The following is a 24,007-nucleotide window of genomic DNA, read 5'->3' on the forward strand; positions in this document are numbered from 1 at the left end:
ATTTTGGATTTCTTAGGGATGGGGATGATGGTGGAGCGTTTGAAGCATGAAGGCACTTCGTACAGCTCCAGTGATCTGTTGAAGATCTATGTCAGGGATCCTCAAATCTGGACCTCGAGATCCACTTTCCTGCAGAGTTTAGCTCTAACCCTAGTCAAACACACCTGAGCATGCCAATCAGTGTCTTTGGTATCATTAGAAAATCACAGGCAGGTGACTTTGATCAGGGTTGGAGCTAAACTCTGCAGCCCATTGGACCTCCAGGGCAACATTTGAGGAGGGGGGATCTGTGTGAACATGGGGGCCAGCTGGTCAGCACAGGATTTTTAGACAGACTGGTGTAACACAATCTGGGCCTGGTGCTTTTTTCCTTTTCTGCTTCTGGGACAGTGCTGCGAGTGTAAGCGAGATGGGGACCTGCAGGCGCTGTCAATTGACGACTTGTGTATTGAGTTAGGGCCAGGTGATTGCAGACTCAACTTCAAGCCTAGGAAAGGTTATGTGCCTAAAGTGCTTTCGACTCCATTTAAAGCACAAGTCAGAACACTATCTGCTTTCTCTCCACTGGCTGGGCTGGAGCTGCTTAATACACTTTTGATGTGCCCTGTACGTGCGTATTTATACAGAGCACTCTAGACAGTTCAGGCTCTCGGAACAGCTAGTTGTATGCTTTGGAGGGCGCACAGAAGGCCTGCCTGTGTCCAAGCAAAGGCTGTAACACTGGATCATCGACACAATTGCTTTGGCTTATAGCTCTAAGAGCGTGGAATGTCCTATCGGGGTTGAGGCCCACTCAACCGGTGGACTGGCGTCCACGTGGGCCTGGGCAAATGGCATATCTATTCAGGATATTTGCATGGCGGCAGGCTGGTCGTCACCCAGCACTTTTGCGAGGTTTTATAACCTTGATGTGTCATCGCTTGCCTCACATGTGCTGTCAGTGCAAGCAGCGCCTACTCGGCCTCTGTTATGATCTGAGCTCCTTGCCTCAGTGGTTTCGATTAGGTCTTATACACCCCTGTATTACCACTAATTCAATGCTGTCCCTGTCAGCTTATCACATTGTTATGATAATGTTCATCATGTCTTTTAGGACATGATCACCATCATACTTTGCTTATTTGAGCAGTACGGCCGTTGCATCATGACACATAATTTCATTGAAATTAAACAAACTTTTTTGTAATGTATTAATTATCACGGGCTGTAATAAAAAACAAGTAGTCCTATACTAATACTATGAGTAAATATGGTCTGAATAACCTATATTTTAGAGGGCTATAAATATGTGGCTATGTTACAGCTTCCATTTGAAGCTCTTGTGTTTTTCTCCTTTTCCATCTCTACAATCCTATTCTGCTCACAGGGGATTGGAGATTAATTTTGTTCCCACTTTTGTTGAAGTTTACTGATTTATATTAAATAGCTTCTGTTTTTGCTTTTCAGATAAAAGAGTGGTTTCAGTTTAATATGTTGCAGGCTCATTTATTGGTAATAAATAATAGATTCAATAATATAGATGATTATATAGCTTTCTGGTAACCCTTCAGACCTTGATTAGCTTGTTCACGTGTGTTTGATTAGGGTGGAAGCAAAACTCTGCAGGGCACCGGCTCTCCAGGACCGACGTTCACTACCCCTGTTATAAATCTTTAAAAAATACTGGGCTTGTTGTGGGCTTGTTTTTGAAGCCGCGGTTGCTTATTTGTCTCGCGAGAGTTGGCAACAGTGCTTTGCAGACATCCTGCCCCATTTCACATTCACCGAAACTGAAATTGATGTAGTTGAGTGTGAAGAAAAAAAGAGGCGTGTCAGTGTCAAAATAAGAACGCAAGTGGTCAGAAAAACGCATCTAAAACGCGTGATAATGTCAGGTGTAATGGCAATGCGTTTTAATCGCATCTACGGTCGCGTACTCAAACACTGCACTTAAGTTCCGATCAGGAGCACGCTTACGCCATTACAGTCGAACCTTTGAAGAAGACAGAAAAAAAAAAAACAGTAAGTAAAGCGCTTTCGGTAATTGTCTAACAAATTTATCACTTGTTCAGCACAGCGATTTTCATTTCATTTTGCTGCACGTATCAGAACATTAAAGAGGCAGAATTTGATGGAGGAATCTGAAGCTTTACACGAAAACTACAAAATCTGTTCATCAATAAGGTGAGAACCAGACCCTTTATAAACCTAAAATATACTCAAATTAATTGAAAAGTGTACTATCCAAGTGGTAATAGTTAGCTGTTATATAATATATTCTCATTTCAGAGTAACAAAACGGTTTATGCATTAGGCTACACTTTGTAGTCTATAAAAATCTATAATCTATTAAAAAAAAAACGATGTTTATTGTATTTTAACAGGTCTAAAAGACACACGTAGCTGTACTGAAAGCACATATAGAGATAAATCAAAAATTAATTGAAAAACCTTTCTGAACATGGTTCTTATAATTGGCATAATTACAGAAGTGTTTGTATTGCTGAACAAAACTTCAATTATTTTTAATTATTCCCATTTTAATAAATAAATGGATGTTGTCTGATGATGATAATTTTATGTTTTATTAGTTTAAATTTTAGACAAATAAATCCTTGATATAATTTTCTTAGTTTTATTATACTTTTTTCAAAAACCTGTACTTTTATGAAGAATTTTACAGAATTGACACTTTTATTCCAACATACAGTAAACTAAAATATCCATAATAGATTAATTATATACAGTACAGGTCAAAAGTTTGGAAACATTACTATTTTCAATGTTTTTGAAAGAAGTCTCTTCTGCTCATCAAGCCTACATTTATTTGATCAAAAATGCAGAAAAAACAGTAATATTGTGAAATATTATTACAACTTAAAATAATAGTTTTCTATTTGAATATACTTTAAAAAAATAATTTATTCCTGTGAGGCAAAGCTGAATTTTCAGCATCATTACTCCAGCCTTCAGTGTCACATGTAACATCCAGTCTATCACATGATCATTTAGAAATCATTCTAATATTCTGATTTATTATGAGTGTTGGAAACAGTTCTGCTGTCTAATATATTTGATGAATAAAAGGTTAAAAAGAACTGCATTTATTAAAAAAAAAAAAATTATAATAATTTATTTTCTTTACTATCACTTTTTATCAATTTAACACATCCTTGCTGAATAAAAGTATTGATTTTATTTAAAAAAAAAAGAAAGAAAAAAAAATTACTGACCCCAAATTACTGACCAGTAGTGTATATTGTTATTACAAAATTTTTATATATTTTTTATTTTTATTTTTTTTTTATTTTTTTTTCATAAAAGTATTATAAAATGTTATGAAATGTTATTAAGCAGCAGAACTGTTTCCAACTTTGATAATGAATCATCATATTAGAATGATTTCTAAAGGATCATGTGATAATGATCCTAAAAATTCAGCTTTGCATCAGAGAAATAAATTATAATTTAAAGTATTATAAATTTTAAAACAATTATTTTAAATTGTAATAATATATCACAATATTACATTTTTTTTTCTGTATATTTTGATCAAAATAAATTCAGGCTTGATGAGCAGAAGAAACTTCTTTCAAAAACATAAAAAATAGTAATGTTTCCAAACTTTTGACCTGTACTATATATATATATATATATATATATATATATATATATATATATATATATATATATATATATATATATATATATATATATATATATGAATGAATGACTGAATGAGGCATTTATGTAGCGCATTCATTGTGTATTGCTGGACACATAAGCGCTTCACAATCATATGGGGGGTCTCTCCTCAAGCACCAGTGTGCAGCATCCACCTGATGATGCGACGGCAGCCACAGGACAACGGCACCAGTGCGCTCACCACACAGAGGAGAGAGAGTCATAGAGCCAATCTATCCCGCGGTGTCCAGCTCATAAGCTCTGCCATTTCTGTTGCATTTAAGAAACATCAAACAGCAAGCGAAAGGAAACCGAAACTAAACCGTGCTACGTTCCAGCTGCGCAGCGCGGCCCGTTTATCAGCTCAGAACTGCTTTACTCGGAGCCATACTTGATTTCGCAACACCGTTTTTAAACAGATGCAACATTGCTGCGAGATCCAGTGAGAAGCGTTTACATTCCCCGCACAATGGTAAGGTTGCTGCGAGATTTACTGAGAAGCATTCAAATTCTGCACAGAAATCTGTTATAAACAGTGCTGACATGCGTCAGGAAACCAGAAGCGGTAAGGCTCACTGTAACCAATGTGTTGTGGTAGAAATAGTCGAATGTATTACATCATGCATTTCAGGGTTTGTACAACCTTTTGAGGGAGAAATTCAAGCACTTTTCAATGACTTTCAAGCATTGAAACTATTCCCAGCACTTTAAAGCTCTAAAATGATTCAGTTTGAATGTTTTTTTTTTTTTTTTTTTTTTTTAATGGGATGACCAAAATATACTTTGTGGTAAACAAACACTTATGTAAAATAAAAAATAAAAATAAAAAAATACATCAAATCGCAATTATGAACACTTATTGGCTTATTAGTTATAAATTTCTACTTTTAGAAATTATAAAACCACAATTATAAAATATCAATTCATCAAGAAATCAGATTTTGTCAAAATTTTACTCTTTTTTTTTGTGTGTTAGTGTATGTGTGTATGAAGTAAGAGAAGTCACAAACTTTTCTTTAATTTGCTACTAAATCACACATAATCACTGATATTTATACTACGGGGCCATTGAATGCTTGAATCTGATTGGCTGATAAATGTTCTGAGGTGTGCAATTATTTTCTGGGAAACGTACAGCGAGTGTAGTTCCAGGCAGCTCTCCTGACCGCATTACAGTTCCATATCACTTCGCATAGTTAACTGTAATAACGGAAATTACGGGACTAACGAAAACAACAACACGACAGACGATTTTCCAAAAGTAAATACACATGACATTACCCACTAGCGAGGTAATAACCGCGCTGTTTAGAGACGCTGCTGCAGAACACTGCTGAGGGTTGAGGGAGGAGAGGTGGAATAATTATTAAAAGATGTTTTTTTTTTTTTTTTTTTTTTTTTTTTTTTTGTTTTTTTTTTTATTTCTTAATTTATTAATTCATTAGAATGCTATCAATGGCTCAAGCCTCCATTACCAGCTTTAAAATTGACATTTTGAAACCAGCAAAAGAGGCGTTGGATGAGATGCGGAAGAAATAATCCTACTCACAGTAGCGATTAATTACAAAAACCAGACGAATCCCTTTAAATATATTATGTCTCGAGGTGTGGTAACCATAGGTTAAGCGGAATAATTGACTTCGGGCCGTTGAATTATTAGAAAAATAATGCACACCCGAGGTGTAACGGCCACTCTGCAAAGGGTTCCTCCTATGTGCATAACAATACCCAGCCTCATGTGGTCAGACTTTGTAGGCAGTTTCTGGATGAAGAAGGCATTGATGCTATTGACTGGCCCTTACATTCCTTAGATCTGAATCCAGTTGAGAACCCCTGGACCTTCCAAAGGCACCAAGTAGCAAGTAGATCCAAGTTTGGCAGCAAATTCCCCAGGACTCCATCCGCCATCTCATCAGAATCATGCCTAGACGCTGTCAGGAGTGCATAAAGGTACATTGGGGCCATACAATCTACTGACTTACATTATGAAATGCTGTGATGAAATTTACTTTTTTTTTTATTTAAGTTCAATAAGCCTGTAATTTTGGAATGTCCTTTCTAGTAAGATGACACATGGTACGATTACTGCTAATTATCCCACATTTCTCCTGGTGCCCCTGATGGCCAATCTGGGCCTGCATGCACAAGATACTACTTTTATATACTATATTTTAACTTTAATCCCGTAATTGCTATGACTTTATTGTTGTAATTTTTACTTTATTCTCAAAATATTACGAATTTAATGTCATATTGCATAAAAAGCAATTAAATGACATTATTCTCTTAATTTTGATTTTATTCTCAAAATACTGTGACTTTAATCTCATAATGCTATGGCTTTGTTCTCAAAATATTAGTTTTAATCTCATATTGCTACAGCTTTCTCATAATTTTGACTTTATTCTCAAATTATTAAGATTTTAATCTTAGTAAGATCTTATTAAGAGTTATCTTAGTTTTTTGACATAGCACTATAACACAGTTTTAAGGACTGAGTACTAAACATTCAGTCTAAATCGCTGGGCTGTGACGTGAGGGGTGGAGAAGGGGTGCATTTGTTTTATTGTGGTTATCAACATGAATATTGAAATCCTCAACATTAACATTACAGTAGATTGGGACGCAACAGTGAGCAGTTAACACAGATTAGAAAGTGAATATTCATTTAAGGTGGATGGTAGACCAGTATAACTAATTTTCTTTTAGTTCAAATAATTTTTAGTTAATAAAATAGTCTCCAAATTATTCTGAAGCAAGAGAAACATTGGAGAAAAATTATAATTATAAATATGGAGCAATTACAGCAGTCTAGTAGTTTTGGCATATATTTTATAACATATAATATGAAATATATTGTATAAATTGTCTTTCTAAAGGAGGGGAAGATGGCTTAGGAAAAAAAGAGGAGAAAAGGAGCTGTAAACCTCACAAGAGTGAATCTGTCTGAAGTGAATTTGAAGATCTGAGTCATTATATCCTGACAATTTAAAATCAAGCAACATGGGTAAGAAATGTTAATCATAATTGGATAAAATCAATATCTTATATATATTAATGAGCATATTTTAAGACAGTTCTCCTCTATTGCAGAGCCAGGAGAAGCAGCGGCAGGAGAACAAAGGGCAACTCTACAATCACCACTAAAAATAACAATAGCACTGACAGTTGTAACAATTGTAGTAGTTGTAGGTAATGCAGTAACATCAACAATAGCTGCTGTAGCAGTAGGAGCAGCAGCAGGGGCAGCAGCTGGAATTGGCATTTTACAATCACTATGGGAGGCAAAAATAAGAACAGTAGCAGTAGCAGTTACAGCAGCAGCAGGATGCTTTGCAGGAACAACAGCAGCAATATTGCAATCATTGTTAGGAGCACAGTCACTAACAGGATCATCAGTAACTGGAGCAATGGCAGGAGCTGCAATAGTAACAGTAGCAAGAACACAATTACAGTGGGCAATAGAAACAATACAGTGGGTAATAGAAACAATACAGTGGGTAATAGAAACCATACAATGGGTGGTAAACCTAGTGCAAAAATTAAAAGCATCATTACCTGCAGCAACAGTAACTGGAGGATCAGGATTAGCAGCAGCCGTATTATATCAAGCATTGCAAGAAGAAGCAATAGAAGCATCATCTGGACCAGGAGCATTTAGACCAGCATCATCTGGATCAGAAGTATCTTGGCCAGCAGTATCAGGCCCAGTATTATCTGAACCAGTACCTTCAGGACCAGGAGCATCTGGAGCAGCAGCATCAGGTCCACCATCATCTGGAACAGGAGCATCTAGATCAGGATCTGGAGCACCAGTATCAGGTTCAGCATCATCTGGACCAGGACCTTCAGGACCAGGAGCATCTGGAGCAGCAGTATCAGGTCCACCATCATCTAAACCAGGACCTTCAGGATCAGGAGCATCTGGACCAGCAGTATCAGGTCCACCATCATCTGGACCAGGACCTTCAGGACCAGGAGCATCTGGAGCAGCAGTATCAGGTCCAGCATCATCTGGAACAGGACCTTCAGGACCAGGAGCATCTGGACCAGCAGTGTCAGGTCCACCATCATCTAAACCAGGACCTTCAGGACCAGGAGCATCTGGAGCAGCAGTATCAGGTCCAGCATCATCTGGAACAGGACCTTCAGGATCAGCAGCATCTGGAGCAGCAGTATCAGATACAGCATCATCTGTAACAGGACCTTCAGGATCAGGAGCATCTGGACCAGCAGTGTCAGGTCCACCATCATCTGGACCAGGACCTTCAGGACCAGGAGCATCTGGAGCAGCAGTATCAGGTCCACCATCATCTGGACCAGGACCTTCAGGAGCATCTGGAGCAGCAGTATCAGATACAGCATCATCTGGACCAGGACCTTCAGGAGCATCTGGAGCAGCAGTATCAGATACAGCATCATCTGGACCAGGACCTTCAGGAGCATCTGGAGCAGCAGTATCAGATACAGCATCATCTGGACCAGGACCTTCAGGATCAGGAGCATCTGGATCAGCAGTGTCAGGTCCACCATCATCTGGACCAGGACCTTCAGGACCAAGAGCATCTGGATCAGGACCTTCAGGCCCGGCACCATCTGGACCAGCAGAATCGGGTCCAGCAGCATCTGGAGCAACGGGAACAGGATCAGCAGCATCAGGACCAGGAGCATCGGGTACAGCAGCATCTGAAGCAACAGGATCAGCAGCTTCTGGAGCAGTAGGACTGGCAGCAGCAGCAGGATCAGCAGGTGCGGGAGTAGCAGCAGAAGTAATTAGTGGAATACTGGGAGGACTTTGGGCAGGAGCAGGAGCAGAAAATAATGGATCAAAACAGAAAAGCCCATCACGGGCACAATCAGCAGTGAAGGTAAGACAGCAGATTGGTGTGACAGCTTGTGCAATCTAAGTGTGTGCTTTTAATGTGACCCTGTTTCATAATACACTGAACAAAATTATAAATGCAACACTTTTGTTTTTGCCCCCATTTTTCATGAGCTGAACTCAAAGATCTAAGACTTTTTCTATGTACAAAAAAGGCATATTTCTCTCAAATATTGTTCACAAATCTATCTAAATCTGTGTTAGTGAGCACTTCTCCTTTGCCGAGATAGTCCATCCACCTCACAAGTGTGGCATATCAAGATGCTGATTAGACAGCATGATTAATGCACAGGTTTGCTTTAGGCTGGCCACAATAAAAGGCCACTCTAAAATGGGGAGTTTTACTGTATTGGGGGGTCTGGGTGGGGGGGGGGGGGGGGTACGAAAAACAGTCCGTATCTGGTGTGACCATCATTTGCCTTAAGCAGTGCAACACATCTCCTTCGCATAGAGTTGATCAGATTGTTGATTGTGGCCTGTGGAATGTTGTTCCACTCCTCTTCAATGGCTGTGCGAAGTAAACGGCTTATGGTAGAGAAATGAACATTCAATTCACGGGTAACAGCTCTGGTGGACATCCTGCAGTCAGCATGCCAATTGCACGCTCCCTCAAAATTTGAGACATCTGTGGCATTGTGCTGTGTGATAAAACTGCACATTTTAGAGTGGCCTTTTATTGTGGCCAGCCTAAGGCACACCTGTGCAATAATCATGCTTTATAATTGGAATCTTGATATGCCACACCTGTAAGGTGGATGGATTATCTCTGCAAAGGAGAAGTGCTCACTAACACAGATTTAGACAGATTTGTGAACAATATTTGAGAGAAATAGGCCTTTTGTGTACATAGAAAAAGTCTTAGATCTTTGAATTCAGCTCATGAAAAATGGGGGCAAAAACAAAAGTGTTGCATTTATAATTTTGTTCAATGTAGTTACATTACTTCCGGTCTAAGGTTGGGAGTAAGTATGTTATCGCGTGTGCCTTCAGTGCTGGAAAAATTGGTTTGAATCCCACTTGAAGTGAGTAAGGAGAGTTGAGCAGGAGTCACACAAGAAAATTTTTTTAAAAACAAAACAAACAAAAATAATTACAAATATGGAAAGAAACAGGATGCTCAATAGTTCAGAAAATTCAACAGCACTACAACCAAATTTAATTACAGAAAAGTAGTATTTAGTTAAGTACAAAATAATAACAATTAAACTAACCATAATAACATGTTTCAATAACAATCAGGTTTTAGGCATGAAAGTGGATCAACTTTTAGCTGTGTTCACCATAGTAACTTATGCTCCGTGGCTAACCTGCACTTGACTGCGCAGCCTGGCATGGCAGCCACGGCGCCGCAAGAGATTTTTGACAAACATAAACAGCTAGTTGAATGACAACTGGACATATTGCTAACTGGCATGCATTTTGCAGTGATCACCACTGATCTGTATTATTTCTGTGCAGATTTTGCTTATCTCAAATGGGCACATGAGATTAATGTGTCATACATTTTTTCAACACACTATCTGCGAATTGGTCGTTTAAGGTATAGTTCACCCAAAAATAAAATGTTGCTGTTAATTTTCTCATCCTCAGGCCATCCAAGATGTAGGTGACTTTTTTCTAGATTAGAACAGCAAAGAAGATTTTTTAGCAGAAACCAAGGTCCTTGGAGATTCATACAATGCAAGTCAGCAGCTGCCTGCTTCTGAGAATAAGAAAAGCATATCAGGTGACACAAAATTATTACCCGTGGCTCCTGATGATATATTGAGGTCTTGTGAAACGATCAGTCTGTGCAAGAAACTGAATGTTATTTACAACATTATTACCTGTAATCCAGAGTCTCAGCAGAACGGGGAAATTCAATTCTTTTCCACAAACTGGTTATTTTCTTGGATTCATTGGTTTGTTTACAACCCCAATTCCAAAAAAGTTTGGAAGATTCATGAAATGCCATAAAATCAAAAATATGTTATCTATTTATTCTTTCTTTACCCTTTATTAAGAGAAAATCAATTGAATCTTATTTAAAGCTGCAGTCTGTTACTTTTTTTTTTTTGGTTACAATTTATCTGAAATCAGTATTTGAGCAAGTGCATAACCAGCCAGTTTTCAGAACTATCGCCTTACTTAGGCCCGATTCACAACAGTTATCTTATAATAATGTTTTCTAATTTGAGTGGTACAGGTAGGTTTTCGCAGGAAATTTGAGCATGCTACTGTGTCATTATGTCACGTAAAGAAGACATAAAGAAGTTGTCCCGGCTACTAGGCTACGCATATGAGGATCCTGCAGGTGGAGGATCGTTTACAGCCTTTTCTCACAGCAGCTAGAATAATAAAATTTATCATTCAGATGGCGGATTGTGTTTTTTTATGAAACACATGTGAATGAAATTAAATTATATTCCAGTTTTAAATGTGCTTCTGATTACAAAGCCTGGGATTACACAATATCTGTATTTTAAAGACAACCAGTTCGAAGGGAGCATAATTAGCTTATTTGCTAATGTGGGTTAAAAGAATGTCTTAATATGAAATATGAATGGTATGACAATTAGAGATTAGACTGTATAGAAACTGAAATATACACACTACAGGCAATGCTGATGTTGTTAACATTAATAATTTAAGAATAAAGTATAACAATAATAATAATTTGCATGGTTTGATGTGATATGAGCTAACCGATCTTAAGATTAAATCACCACTGGTAGCACGATTTATTGTGATGCTTTTTTCCTCAGTTGGTCAGAACAAACGTGGCAGACTTGTTACTTGTTCAGATGACAGTACAGTATCTACTGTATGGTGCAGTGAGTGACTACCAACCACACATACTCCTCAAAACATTAGATTCATCCGCACTGGAGCTGCGCCGGCGCACAACCCACGCAAGGGAGATAATTCCGCAAACAGCTGCAATTGCAGGTTTTCAAACAGAGATGGCGACAAAGAGGCTAAACTTAAGGACTGCAGCTTTAAGAAAAATTTCCAATGTTTTCAGTGGCCAACTTTTAATTTTATTTTGTAAATATAACCAAATTTTTCTTTTCATGGCTACAACACACTCCAAAAAAGTTGGGACAGTGGCACAATAAAAGTAAAAAGGTTACAGAATATCCTAATCCCAAAGTTTTGAAACAGTTCACAGTAAGTAGGTGAAATGGAAATAGGTAAGGATATCATGTTTGGGTATAAAAGAAGCATTTCAGTCTTTGCAAGCGAAGTTGGATCATGTCTCATCAGTTTGTAATAATAATAATAATTTATTACATTTATATAGCACTTTTCTAAGCACTCAACACTCTCTATATTGTGAGGGGGTATCTCCTTGTCCACCACCAGTGTGCAGCATCCACCTGGATGATGCGACGGCAGCCATAGTGCACCAGAAAGCCCACCACACTTCAGCTTATTGGTGGAGAGGAGACAGAGTGATGAAGCCAATCAGCGTATGGGGATTGTTAGGAGGCCATGATGGTTAAAAGCCAATGGGCGAATTTGGCCAGGATGCCTCTACTCTTTTCGAAAGACATCCTGGGATTTTTAATGACCACAGAGAGTCAGGACCTCGGTTTAACTTCTCATCTGAAGGACGGTGCTTTTTATCAGTATAGTGTCCCCATCACTACACTGGGGCGCTAGGACCCACACAGACCACAGGGTGAGCACCCCCTACTGGCCTCACTAGCACCTCTTCCAGCAGCAACCTAGTTTTCTCAGGAGGTCATCCAGGTACTGACCAGACTCAACCCTGCTTACCTTCAGTGGGGGACCCGTCTTGGGCTGCAGGGTGATATGGCTGCTGGCAAACTTTGTGTCAAATTTAATGACAAAAGTGTCAAACAAATCAAAAATAAGCAAGAGGGTCTGGCTGCAGACGCTTGCAGTCTCAGACTTGCAGACTGCGCTTCAACTAGTGACGTCACTTGCAGTCTTTATTTTTTATTTTGTTCTATTTATTTATTCTTTTTTGTTTGAATCTCTTAACATTTCACAACCAGGTGTGCAGCCAGGTGGTGAAGACAAGAAGTCACTTGCAATCTTCACTTGCACTCTCCGCTGACGTCACTTGCAGTCGACACAAATCGTGCATGTTGCCAATGGAGACAAGACACTGTGATGCTTAAACGATTAAAACGAATTTAGTACCATACCGTAGGTTACAGGCCAGGGTTCTGGAAGTCATCTGTAGGAGAAAAAGGCAAGTCCCGCAAATCTGTGGCCACAGAACAGCAGAATATGAACGCGATGTGCAAAGTCTCTCGTTAAGCCTTTTCCTCCAGTAGAAAAACATAATCACTTAAATGGCTTAATGTATTAAGATCCTATTAAAATATCAAATTCAACATACAGTTTATTAATTTAATGAATATGTATATAGTATTTTCCTCCCATTCTGCAGAATGTGGCATAATGGACTAAGATGATAAAGACCAAACTCAATACGCTCCTCTTCATTATTAAAATACATAACTAATATGTACAGGCAAGCAGGTGAGCCCAGAATAAAATCAACACGCAAAGTTTTGCATTAAGCATTTTTCCATATAGAATAAACTGTCTACAGCTCTTTTATATCATTGACTTTGTCCAATAAGCTACATTATGTGTTTTATTTATAATGATTTTCTATGGAAGAAAAATGTTTAACGTGCAATTTAAAGTATTGCGTTATGGGCTCGTCTGCTTGCCTGTATGGAGTTGATACTTTTAATATCACTTAATGCATTTCATAATGTATGTTAATATTTGCTGGTCTGTATATACTTTGAGTCAACAACAAGACATATAGGCTACTGAATTGTCTTTATCATCTTAGGCCATTATTATGCCACATTAAGCGTTTTGCTGTATGGGAGGACAAATGAAAGTTTGCGCATTGTGTTCATGGCCATCTGCTTGCCTTTTAGTACATTAAATAATAACTATATATTGAATTTGATCTTTTAATTGCACTTAATGTATCTTAATGTTTATGTTTTTCTACAGGAGGAAAACGCTTAACGAGAGACTTTGCGCACTGCATTCATATTCCGCAGTTCTGTGGCCACAGATTTGCGGGTCTTGTCTTTTCTTGCAGGACCCTGTACGATATAGTACTAAATTAGATTTAATAATTTAATCACCACCACAGCGTCTTGCCTCCATTGTCACATACACGATTTGTGTCAATTGTAACTGACATCGCAGGTAGCGGAGAGTGCAAGTGAAGATTGCAAGTTACTTCATAATTTATTTTCATTTTTTTTTGTCTTCACTACCTGGCTACTGTTGTAAAACTACTGTTTTTCAAACAATAAGTAATCAATAAATAAAATAAAATGAAAAATAAATAAAGACTGCTAGTGACGTCACTAGCGGAAGTGCAAGTGTCTAAGAGGGCAAGTCTGCAGCCAAACCCTTCTTAAAATTAGGGCTGCCTCCTAATAGTCGACTAACTGTTATGAAATGAATTCTTAGCAAAGCATATTACTAGTCAAAAATTAATTTTTTATATATTTATTGTAGGAAATTTACAAAATATCTTCATGGAACATGATCTTTACTTAATATCCTAATGATTTTTGGCATGAAAGATCGATAATTTTGACCCATACAATGTTTTTTTGGCTATTGCTACAAATACACCCCAGCGACTTTAGACTGGTTTTGTGGTTTAGGGTCACATATGTGTCAGCTTTCAGCTTGTTTCTGGGAAAAATGGACGTCAAGTTCTCAGTACCAAAGACCGAAGGTACCATCCAGACTTTCATCAGCAACAGATGCAAACGCAAACTGTCATGGTATGCGGGTGCAGCAGAGCAAACGGCATTGCTGACTAGAATATGTGCGAAGGTACCATTGAAATGGAGGCTTGTATTGGGATTCTACAGAAACATATACTGCCGTCAAGATGATGTCTTTCATGGGAAGTCCATGGTTATTAAAGGGATACTCCACCCAAAATGAAAATTTTGTCATTAATCACTTACCCCCATGTCGTTCCAAACCCGTAAAAGCTTTGTTCGTCTTCGGAACACAATTTAAGATATTTTGGAATTAGGCTTGAGACTGTCCCATAGACTGCCAAATAAATAACAGTGTTAAGGTCCAGGAAAGTATGAAAAGCATCGTCAGAATACTCCATCTGTCATCAGTGATTCAACTGTAACGTTATGAAGCGACGAGAATACTTTTTGTACATGAAGAAAACAAAAATAATGACTTTATTCAACAATTCCTCTCCTCTGTGTCTCTCCAAATCAGCATAGCACCATTTTGGCTGATTTGGCTATCAATAGCATTTATTCGTCATTCAAAAGGAGAAACCCAAAGATGTACGAGATAAATGCAGATATACGAAATGTAAACAAAGCAGTGCTTGCTTATTATTTTGAATATCAGTAATGTTGATAACTTTAATAATTTTAAGTGGCTCATGTTGTTATGAAAACATTCGCGTACTGGAATGATTAGGAAAGATCACATAACATTTAAACATCCTTCTGTTTGTAACACCTTCATTTATGTGGTTGTTTTCATCACTTTCGCTTTAATTCTCAGGCACTGACTCATTCTGAACATCCAATCAGAGTTCTCGCTCTCGCCGATGGTCCAGACGGCCCAAACGCAGATTCAACTTGTTGAATTTGGCAAACTGCCACCGACATGAGTGGAACACACCAAACAAACTAGCCCCACTGTCGCTTGCCATCGGCCTGACGTTGACCAACGACTAACTGTTGGCTTGGTGTGTCCCGGCCTTTAGACAATGCCAGGTCTCATTCTACATGTGCTACAACAGCGTGGTTTCATAGACACAGACTGAATGTGCTAGACTGGCCTGCCTGCAGTCCAAATCTGTCTCCTATTGAAAATGTATGACCAGTCATGAAAAGGAAAATCAGACAACATCGATCACAGACTGTTGAGCATCTGAAGTCTGTTATCAAATCAGATTGGACAACAATTTTGCTTGCAAAACTTGAAGTATTAGTAGCCTCAATTCCCAAACAATGAACAATGTTAAACATGCTTCTATCCCAATTTTTTTGGAGTGTGTTGCAGCCATGAAAATCAAAATTTGGTTATATTTACAAAAAAGCTGGCCACTGAAAACATTGGAAAATTTCTCTTTGTACTTTAGTCAATTAAATAAAGGTTAAAGAGAATGAACAGGTAACATATTCTTAATTTTATGGCATTTCACGAAACGTCCCAACTCTGGAATTGGGATTGTACATAATCACGCAATGACGTAATGGTACGTAATTATATAATTAAAGCAAACAATAATGATTTGAAACTTAAATGTTTTACATGTCTAGAGCATATAAAGTGAAAAACTAGTCTTCTTCAGTTTACCTTTTTACATAAACAAAGAGAAACCATAAATACTTTCATTTTGCCCTTTCATTCAATTACACAGTTCACGCATGTAGAACTGTTTTAGACAATTCAGTCCAGTTTGGTAAACTGATATCTAGTTCACTAAAAAGAACTGGTTCAAAAGACTGATTTGTTGACAAGCCAGAAATCACTCCGAACAGTTTACCTGAAGCTTTTGATTACAGGTAATAATGAGCACATTTACATGCACACCAGTAAGCTGATGACTCACAAATATCAGATTACTAACCAGTTTTACCAATTTACATGCACATCAGACAATGCAAGTAAGCTGCGTTTACATGAATTCATTAATAAATTAGGTTATTTCCCTGTAATGACGTCAAAATATAATAATTTTGCATATCTGACTCAGAATATTCCATACATTTGTCAGTCGTGATGTTAAATTAAGCTTGCAACATGTCAGTGTGAAACTTACAGCTCATATCCCTGTTGAAAAAAAAACAGCATATGCTAGTTAGGTATGTTTTGAAGCATGGCTGCTGGTTTAAGCTGGTAATGAGCTGGTTTAAGATGGTTTTTAGGACCAGCTTAAACCAGCTCATGACCAGCACATGACCAATCAACAACCATCAATCAATCAATCAATCAACATTTATTTATATAGCAGTTATACAGCAACACCAGTTGCTTTTCAAGTCTAAAAATTACTCAAACAGACACAGTATATACAATATCCATTACTGATCAATGTCCCAAAGCTATGGAAACTATTCCAAAGATGTGGGGCTGCCACAGAGAAAGCTCGATCACCTTCGGTTTTCAGCTGTGATCTGGGAACATGTAAAAGCAGACTCTGTGATGATCTTAGAGGTCTAGCAACACAGTGCTGCTGTAACAGACATGAAATGTTTTCTGTAACAAGGCAAACCTTTAAAAAACAATATCAAAACTTTTATATTGGACTCAAAAATCAACAGGAGGCCAATGGAGTGAAGCCAGCACTGGAGAAATGCTGGACCACTTCCTTGTGCCAGTCAACAGTCTAGCTGTGGCATTTTGTACCAGCTGCAGCTGTGAGAGCAGATTCTTAGAAAACCCTAAGTATAACGAGTTGCAATAATCCAATCTGGATCAAATAAAAACATGAATCATGGTTTCCATGTCCTTAAAAGACAGAATTCTCTTCAATTTGGCCATAGTTTTTTTTTTTTCTTCTCAAAGAAACACTGACACCATCAGTTTGCAAATGGCTTTTCTGGTTTTTATTTAAGTTATGAGATATTTCCAAGCAAATTCCATGAAAATGTATAAGGTGTCACACACTGTTGATATTATATTTAACAATGAGCAAAACGTCATAGTAAAATAGTATTATTTTATTTTCTATACAACAGAGAGAAAAGGACGATGGACCAGCAGGAGTCAGTCCAGATCAACACATACAGGAAAAGACTGAGAGAGAAAAAATAGAGCAACTATTTCAAAGACTTCATCTCGACAAAAACAAAAATAAACTGAAAATTGTAGAAGTTCTTCAGTTAACTGCTCATTCATTAAAGTGCCATAAGTCTTATGCTGAGGAGAAGCTGGTTTGGAGTTTCATACAAAAACTACTGATGATAAACTACAGAGCAAGATTCACTAATGTGAAATATACCAGTGAACAGCATCACACACAACAAAGAGACAGTGATGATTTGAAAGCAATGTCTTATTCTAATAAAGGAACAGGCCAATCTGAGCAAATCCACCCAATGGATGTTCAGATGGCTGTGTTTCATTGTGCTGATGGTTTCCTGAAGCAGCTGATGGTGACTAAACTGTCCCAGTGTCAGTACGCTCTGCCTCTGCTTGTTCCTGATCCATTCACACAACAGATTGAGTTTCCTCTCTGGACATTCAGACAAATCAACAAGAGCTGGAAGATGAGAAACACCAACAATGAGACCATCAGTAAATCCCAGCCGATCTACAAGACGAAAACTCCAATGGTGTTTTTCTTCAGATTTGGCTCTGTGTCTTCATCCAAGTCTCAGCTGATGAACAGTCTGATCAATGAGAAACATGACACGTTCTTCCACAGGAACTGCCCAGGCAGCAGCAGAACCAGAGTCCTGATGGATGGTGTGGTGGAGATCGCCTGGTTCTGTCCCTCTGGGAAAAACACTGATAAATTCACTGACTGTGTTGCCTTCTGTAATCTACACGGTGATGCAGGAGACCATGAGAAACAGTTGCAGATCCTCACTGAAATGGCCTCAGTCAATGTTGTTCTTCTACCACGACTGGACAGGAATGACGGACATACAGCAAAGATTCAAAACCTGTACAAAGACAGAAAGCCACTCATTTGTCTTTTTACTGAGGATGAATCTACTGTAAAGAAGATGAAGAAAGAGAAATTTCAAATTGGTTTGAAAGACAGAAATCAGTCAGATGTATCTAAAGAGCTCAGAAGAGTTATAAATGATTGTCTCTTAGAATCATCTTCCACTTTCAGACTTGAAGATGTGTCCAAGCACTCAGACATCAGAGTAGATGAGGAAGATGATGAGGACTGCAGGAGAGGAAGAGAAGCAGCACAACAGATGATGAGTTTACTGGAGAAGAAAGATCTGACAGAAATCAAAGAAACATTTCTGCCTCATCAGGGGAAACTGTGGCATCAGTGGAGTCAGAAGAACAAAGAACTACATCGACCTCAAGGAGATGAAACAGAAATGGACATAAGCAGAAAACATACAGAACTAAAGGAAATCCGTGAACAACAGCATAAATTGAAAATCAGCGAATTTATGAAGTTCTTTATTAAAGAAATTAATTCAGAAGCTGCAAATAAGATGTATTTCTTTAAGTGGCTCAGAATCCTCCTGGATGAACGCAGATCAGATGATCTTTCTGCTCTACATCACAAGTGGTCAGCAGTCGTAAAACCGAAAGAGAATCATGATGAATCTGAACAACTCATAGCTGAACTAAATGAACTTAAGAGAATATCTGAGAAACTTCAAGCTGCAGCCTTTGGTTTGGAGCACATCATGAGGGAGATCGGTCAGATCTATGAAGCATGTTCATCTGTGAAGAAGAACAAGAAAGACCTGCAGGTTCACTTCTCTTTTCTCCCGAGTCTTGCAGCAGAGATGATGATCTCTGGATTTCCACTGGAGCTGATGGATGGAGATGCTGCTCATGTTCCTCTGATCTGGATCTCTGCTGTTTTAGATGAACTTGTTCAGAAACTGGGAGACCAGCGAGTCTTTGTGCTGTCAGTTTTAGGGATTCAGAGCTCTGGAAAATCCACCATGCTGAATGCTATGTTTGGTCTCCAGTTTGCCGTCAGTGCTGGCAGGTGCACCAGAGGAGCTTTCATGCAGCTGGTCAGAGTCTCAGACGAGATGAAAACACAGATGAACTTTGACTACATTCTGGTTGTTGATACTGAGGGCTTAAATGCTCTAGAACTGTCTGGAAGATCAACAAGACATCATGACAATGAACTGGCCACATTTGTTGTAGGTCTTGCAAATCTGACACTGATCAACATTTTTGGAGAAAATCCTTCTGAGATGCAGGATGTTCTTCAGATCGTTGTTCAAGCCATCATGAGGATGAAGAAGGTAAATTTGACTCCCAGCTGTGTGTTTGTGCATCAGAACGTTTCAGACGTCACAGCTGGAGAGAAAAACATGGAGGGAAGGAGACGACTGCAGGAGACAATGGATGAAATGACAAAACTCGCTGCTGAAGAGGAAGATTATGATGCAGAATGTTTCAGTGATGTCATTAGATTTGATGTTCAGAAAGATGTGAAGTATTTGGCTCATCTCTGGGAGGGCAGCTCACTAATGTCACCACCAAACCCAGACTACTGTGAGAACATTCAAGAACTAAAGGAATCTATTATTTCTCATGCCTCAAATTCAGATAGAATTAGGCTGATAGATTTAAAAGATTGTATTAAAGATCTCTGGGAAGCTTTACTGAATGAAAGATTTGTCTTCAGCTTCAGAAATTCTCTGGAGATTTCAGCCTACAGGAAACGAGAATACAACAATTTGCCCTGGAGCCTTCGCAGTGCCATGATGGAAACTGAGAATAAACTACACAACAAAATAGAAAATGGAGCAAATCATGAGGTTAAGGAAACTGATCTTCAAAGAGAACTGAAGAAGACAAGTGTAGAAGTTAAAAAATATGCATTAAAATTCTTTGAGATAGACAAAGATAAACATAAACTGATTCAGTGGAAAAAATCCTTGGACATCAAAATAAAAGATGTTCAGGAAAACATTGTGAGAGAAACAAAGAGGAAATTAAATGAGACTCATGTAAACACTCTCTATGAAAAGAGCAAAGAACTTGCCTTAAAACCTAAATACAAAGAAAATGATGAAGAAACACTGAAGAAAGAGTTTGATTTGTTTTGGAAACAGTATCTGAATAAGATCATCACAGACACTCCTATAATCAAAGACATTGACATATTGAGAGATGTGAAACTCCTCCTCAATGATGTCTATGAAAGTGCTCCTGTAGATCACCGGAGGGAGAGCAGGGATATTTTAACTGTGACTAGTTATGCAGATTACGTACAGTCAAAGAAATACTTTGGATTAACAGGAGCTTTAAAAAATGTCTTCAGATCAGCAAAAGAGAAGTTGGGGATAATTTTATCTCTGGAGGATGAAGTCCAAATAAGTTTATTAGTCACAGACATTTTGCAGCAGACAGACAAAATGATTCAGTCATTTAACATTTCAAAGATGGGCTACAACATCAACTGCATTCAACAGCTCGCAGGTTACATCAAGAGAAGAGTAACAGAACATCAGAAACAACAAGTGAAATATGTGTTCAAGAATGAGTTCTTCAAAGATTTGGTTCTTTCCATCTGTAAGAGAGCAAACAAGAAGATCACTGACCAGCACAGACTGTTCAGGGACAGAAATTATCCTTTAATATATGTTGAGAAAAAGAGAGAAGAGTATTATAGTATTTTCAAGAAATTCTGTTATGAAGCAACATCAACTGCCATTTTTGGTGAGATCATCTGTCAGAAACTGAAAGAGCCCATTGAGCAGAGTGTCTACAAGAAGACTGCTAGAGATCTGGCAAATGAAATGAGAACAGAATGTCCATCTCTGAAAGGAAACAGATCAAATCTGGAGAAACACATCCTAGAGACACTGGCAGAAGAGGAGGATTTTGACAAATACATGAAATACATTCATGAACCCAGAGATCACTTCAAGAGTTTCATCAGAGATGAAGTCAGTATATACATAACTGATAAGTTCAGTGTCAGTGTTTTACCAAAGATGAAGGAGAACATTGAACTCCTGCAGCAGAAGATCATGGAAGCAGCTCATAAATCTACAGAACATGTTCAAGAGAACAGTGGAGATGTTGGTTTGTGGTTGAAGAGTTTCACACAGCGGCTCTCAGATGAGCTGATCTTCTCTGAAAATGACCTCTGTGGAGTCAAACATGATGATATTGATGTTGATTTCAAAATCCTAGAAGATGTGATAAGAAAAGAACTAAGTAGCATAACATCCAACATCCACAAAACTAATATATCCAATAAAAAAATGGACTTCAGGTTCAGACCAGATGAGCTTCTGATTGATCACTTCTGTCAGTGCTGTTGGGTTCACTGTCCATTCTGTGGAGCCACTTGCACCAACGCCATAGAAAACCATCACGGAGATCATAGTGTTGCTTTCCACAGAGTCATTGGAATTAAAGGATCCCGTTGCTTTCTATCACAGAATTTCTGTGTGGATATTTGCACAAATTTAGTGGCAAGTGATAAAGACTTTCTTACATTAGATGGATTGTTTCCATGTAATGAATACAGAAAAGCAGGAGGAGTTTATGCAAAGTGGAGCATCACTCCTGACTGCTTTGAGCTGCCGTACTGGAAGTGGTTTGTTTGCAGATTTCAGAAAGATCTGGAAAATCACTACAAGGAAAAAATTGTGGGTAAAGGTGAGATTCCAAATCAATGGAAAAAGCTCAGAAAACAGGATGCTATTGAGAGTTTGGATAAATACTTTTAAAAATGTAAAGTAACAGAGCATAATAAAAACAATTTTAAATATTAACATGTAGTTCCTAAATGTTTTAACTGGGTGTATTCCAGCATATATACTTTAGTTGCTCGTTTCTCTTCCCCACTGTGTCCATCTTGGACTTTTATGTAACTTTATGTAATTCTTCTTCTTTGGTGGGTTTAATGGCAGGTTGCAAACCAGCTTTTTAGGCACATATCAGCACCTCCTATGCTGGATTTCAGTCTAGGCATAACCGGATGGTGGTCTATTCTTAAGACCATCAATTTTAATGCATTTTAACATTTGCTTGATAATTTTACCAGATCCTTGTTCTGAATTGAATATATTGCATATTGTCAATTATTTGCATTCTATAGCCTGTAATTCTCTTCCGAGCTCATTCCTTTCGTGTTCATAACTTGTTGAACAATACATGATCAACAGTTTCTGGTATAATTCACATAATCCTCTATCATGTTTTCCTATGATAATAAGTGTAGAATTAAGTTTTGTATGACCTTAATTACAATTGTAATTGTATCATTTAAGTTGTCTTGGAGCACTGTGAAATGCTGTTTATTTGTTTATGCTTGAAAACAATCATCACATTTGTTATTGCAGAGTTTCATTAAGTACTCTTATCAAATATGTTACTCAACAAAAATCTCATATGCACTTTATATTTTTCACTTGGTCTAAAGGTTCAATAAACTATTAAAAAAAAAAAACTGACTTATTTCATGTCAGTCTTTACAGGGTTAAGCGTTATTGTCATCTGACGATAATCATAATCATTCAGTTCTGTTATGTATAGACTCATAGGGGAGCACTGATTCATTCTGCATCACACAGCAGTGTTTGTCACTGAATACGTAATGAATGATGTCCGTCTGCCGGGTATTTCTGGACTGAGTCTTGCTCATGAATCAACAGCTTTTGTATGTGTTTGGAGTAGATCCTCCTCCAGCCTGTGTCTCTGGCAGAAAGTCTGAAGGATTGTGCGTTTTCTATTCATCTGCGCTCATATAAATATTCTATTGAACTTCAAGACGTCAATGTGAGCATCACAGAAAATCACATATTCATGACAGCAGTTAGACAGTTTACAATGTAAAACTACATACACAATTAAAACACTGAATATACAACACAAAAATCATCAATATTTTGTCTTCTTTTTTTATTAAGATATATTGCTAGATTTAAATAATAAAAAAATGTTGATAATAAAATGAGAAAAAAACACTTCAATTCAACAAATAGCCTCAGATAAAAATAAATAAATAAATAAAAAGTCTATCAATTTTTCTTTATAAGTAAATGTGTTTATTTTGGTTTAATTGGTGCAATTATGGTGTAATTCATCACATTAACTATGCACATGTTTTACTGTTTCACAATAATGTAAAACAAAACATTAAGTCAGCACAAGCACACAAATGTTTTCAAAATTACATCTATTGTTTTAGCATTTCTTATTTTTTTGTGCTTGAAAATGTGTGCTTGTGCTGACTTGATGTTTTGTTTTACAGTCTGATGACATGCACACACTATTTCAAGTGTGATTTAAGCAATCAGGTATGTTTTGTGGTGAATATGAGCGCTGAGTGACAGTGAAGTGCATTGGTCTGATGATCAGCACCATGGACAGAGACTCAACAATGGTTTAGTGGATGTTTGAGTGGAAATATGAAGATCAGTGGTGGTTCTGTTTTTGTTCTGATTGTGTGCATTTTGCACATTGCTAATAAAAACAGGCAAATTATAACCAAGCATCCAAAACTAGAAGTTTAAAACATACTGTTAGCACATTGTTTTGCTGGTACCGAAGCATAAACCTCAATGAATTAAAAAATATTTGCCAGCGAGTATATATATATATATTAAAACAACTCTGAAATATCAGATGCAGTTTTGCTTTACATTTTTGAAACATTTTTATTGGAAAACAAGGTGAAAATACTGATTAAGTGTAGCTTTTCTGTTATCGTCTCCTATATCTCACAATATACTGCAACACAAATACAGTGAGTCTTTACGGACCGACTGCTGTGAGTCAATCATGACA

The 24,007-nt window shown here is 37.7% G+C and overlaps 1 protein-coding gene across 3 annotated transcripts; it reads left to right on the forward strand.

Annotated features, from left to right (window-relative positions):
• The first annotated feature begins 1,657 nt into the window (after window positions 1–1,657).
• Window positions 1,658–23,012, forward strand: LOC109089460 (interferon-induced very large GTPase 1-like). 3 transcript variants are annotated; one of them, XM_042719515.1, is made up of 6 exons: window positions 1,658–2,001; window positions 2,089–2,163; window positions 5,475–5,613; window positions 6,543–6,670; window positions 6,757–8,531; window positions 17,278–23,012. In XM_042719515.1, the coding sequence occupies exons 4-6, from the start codon at window positions 6,667–6,669 to the stop codon at window positions 21,943–21,945; spliced, it is 6,447 nt and encodes a 2,148-aa protein (XP_042575449.1). In that variant the 5' UTR covers window positions 1,658–2,001; window positions 2,089–2,163; window positions 5,475–5,613; window positions 6,543–6,666; the 3' UTR covers window positions 21,946–23,012. The 3 variants fall into 3 exon arrangements, with proteins under 3 accessions (XP_042575449.1, XP_042575451.1, XP_042575450.1); XM_042719517.1 differs by lacking the exon at window positions 2,089–2,163; XM_042719516.1 differs by lacking the exons at window positions 1,658–2,001; window positions 2,089–2,163 and adding an exon at window positions 3,756–4,135.
• Window positions 23,013–24,007: the final 995 nt, after the last annotated feature.

Source organism: Cyprinus carpio, chromosome B3, assembly GCF_018340385.1.
Source record: "Cyprinus carpio isolate SPL01 chromosome B3, ASM1834038v1, whole genome shotgun sequence".
Classification (NCBI taxonomy): Eukaryota; Metazoa; Chordata; class Actinopteri; order Cypriniformes; family Cyprinidae; genus Cyprinus; species Cyprinus carpio.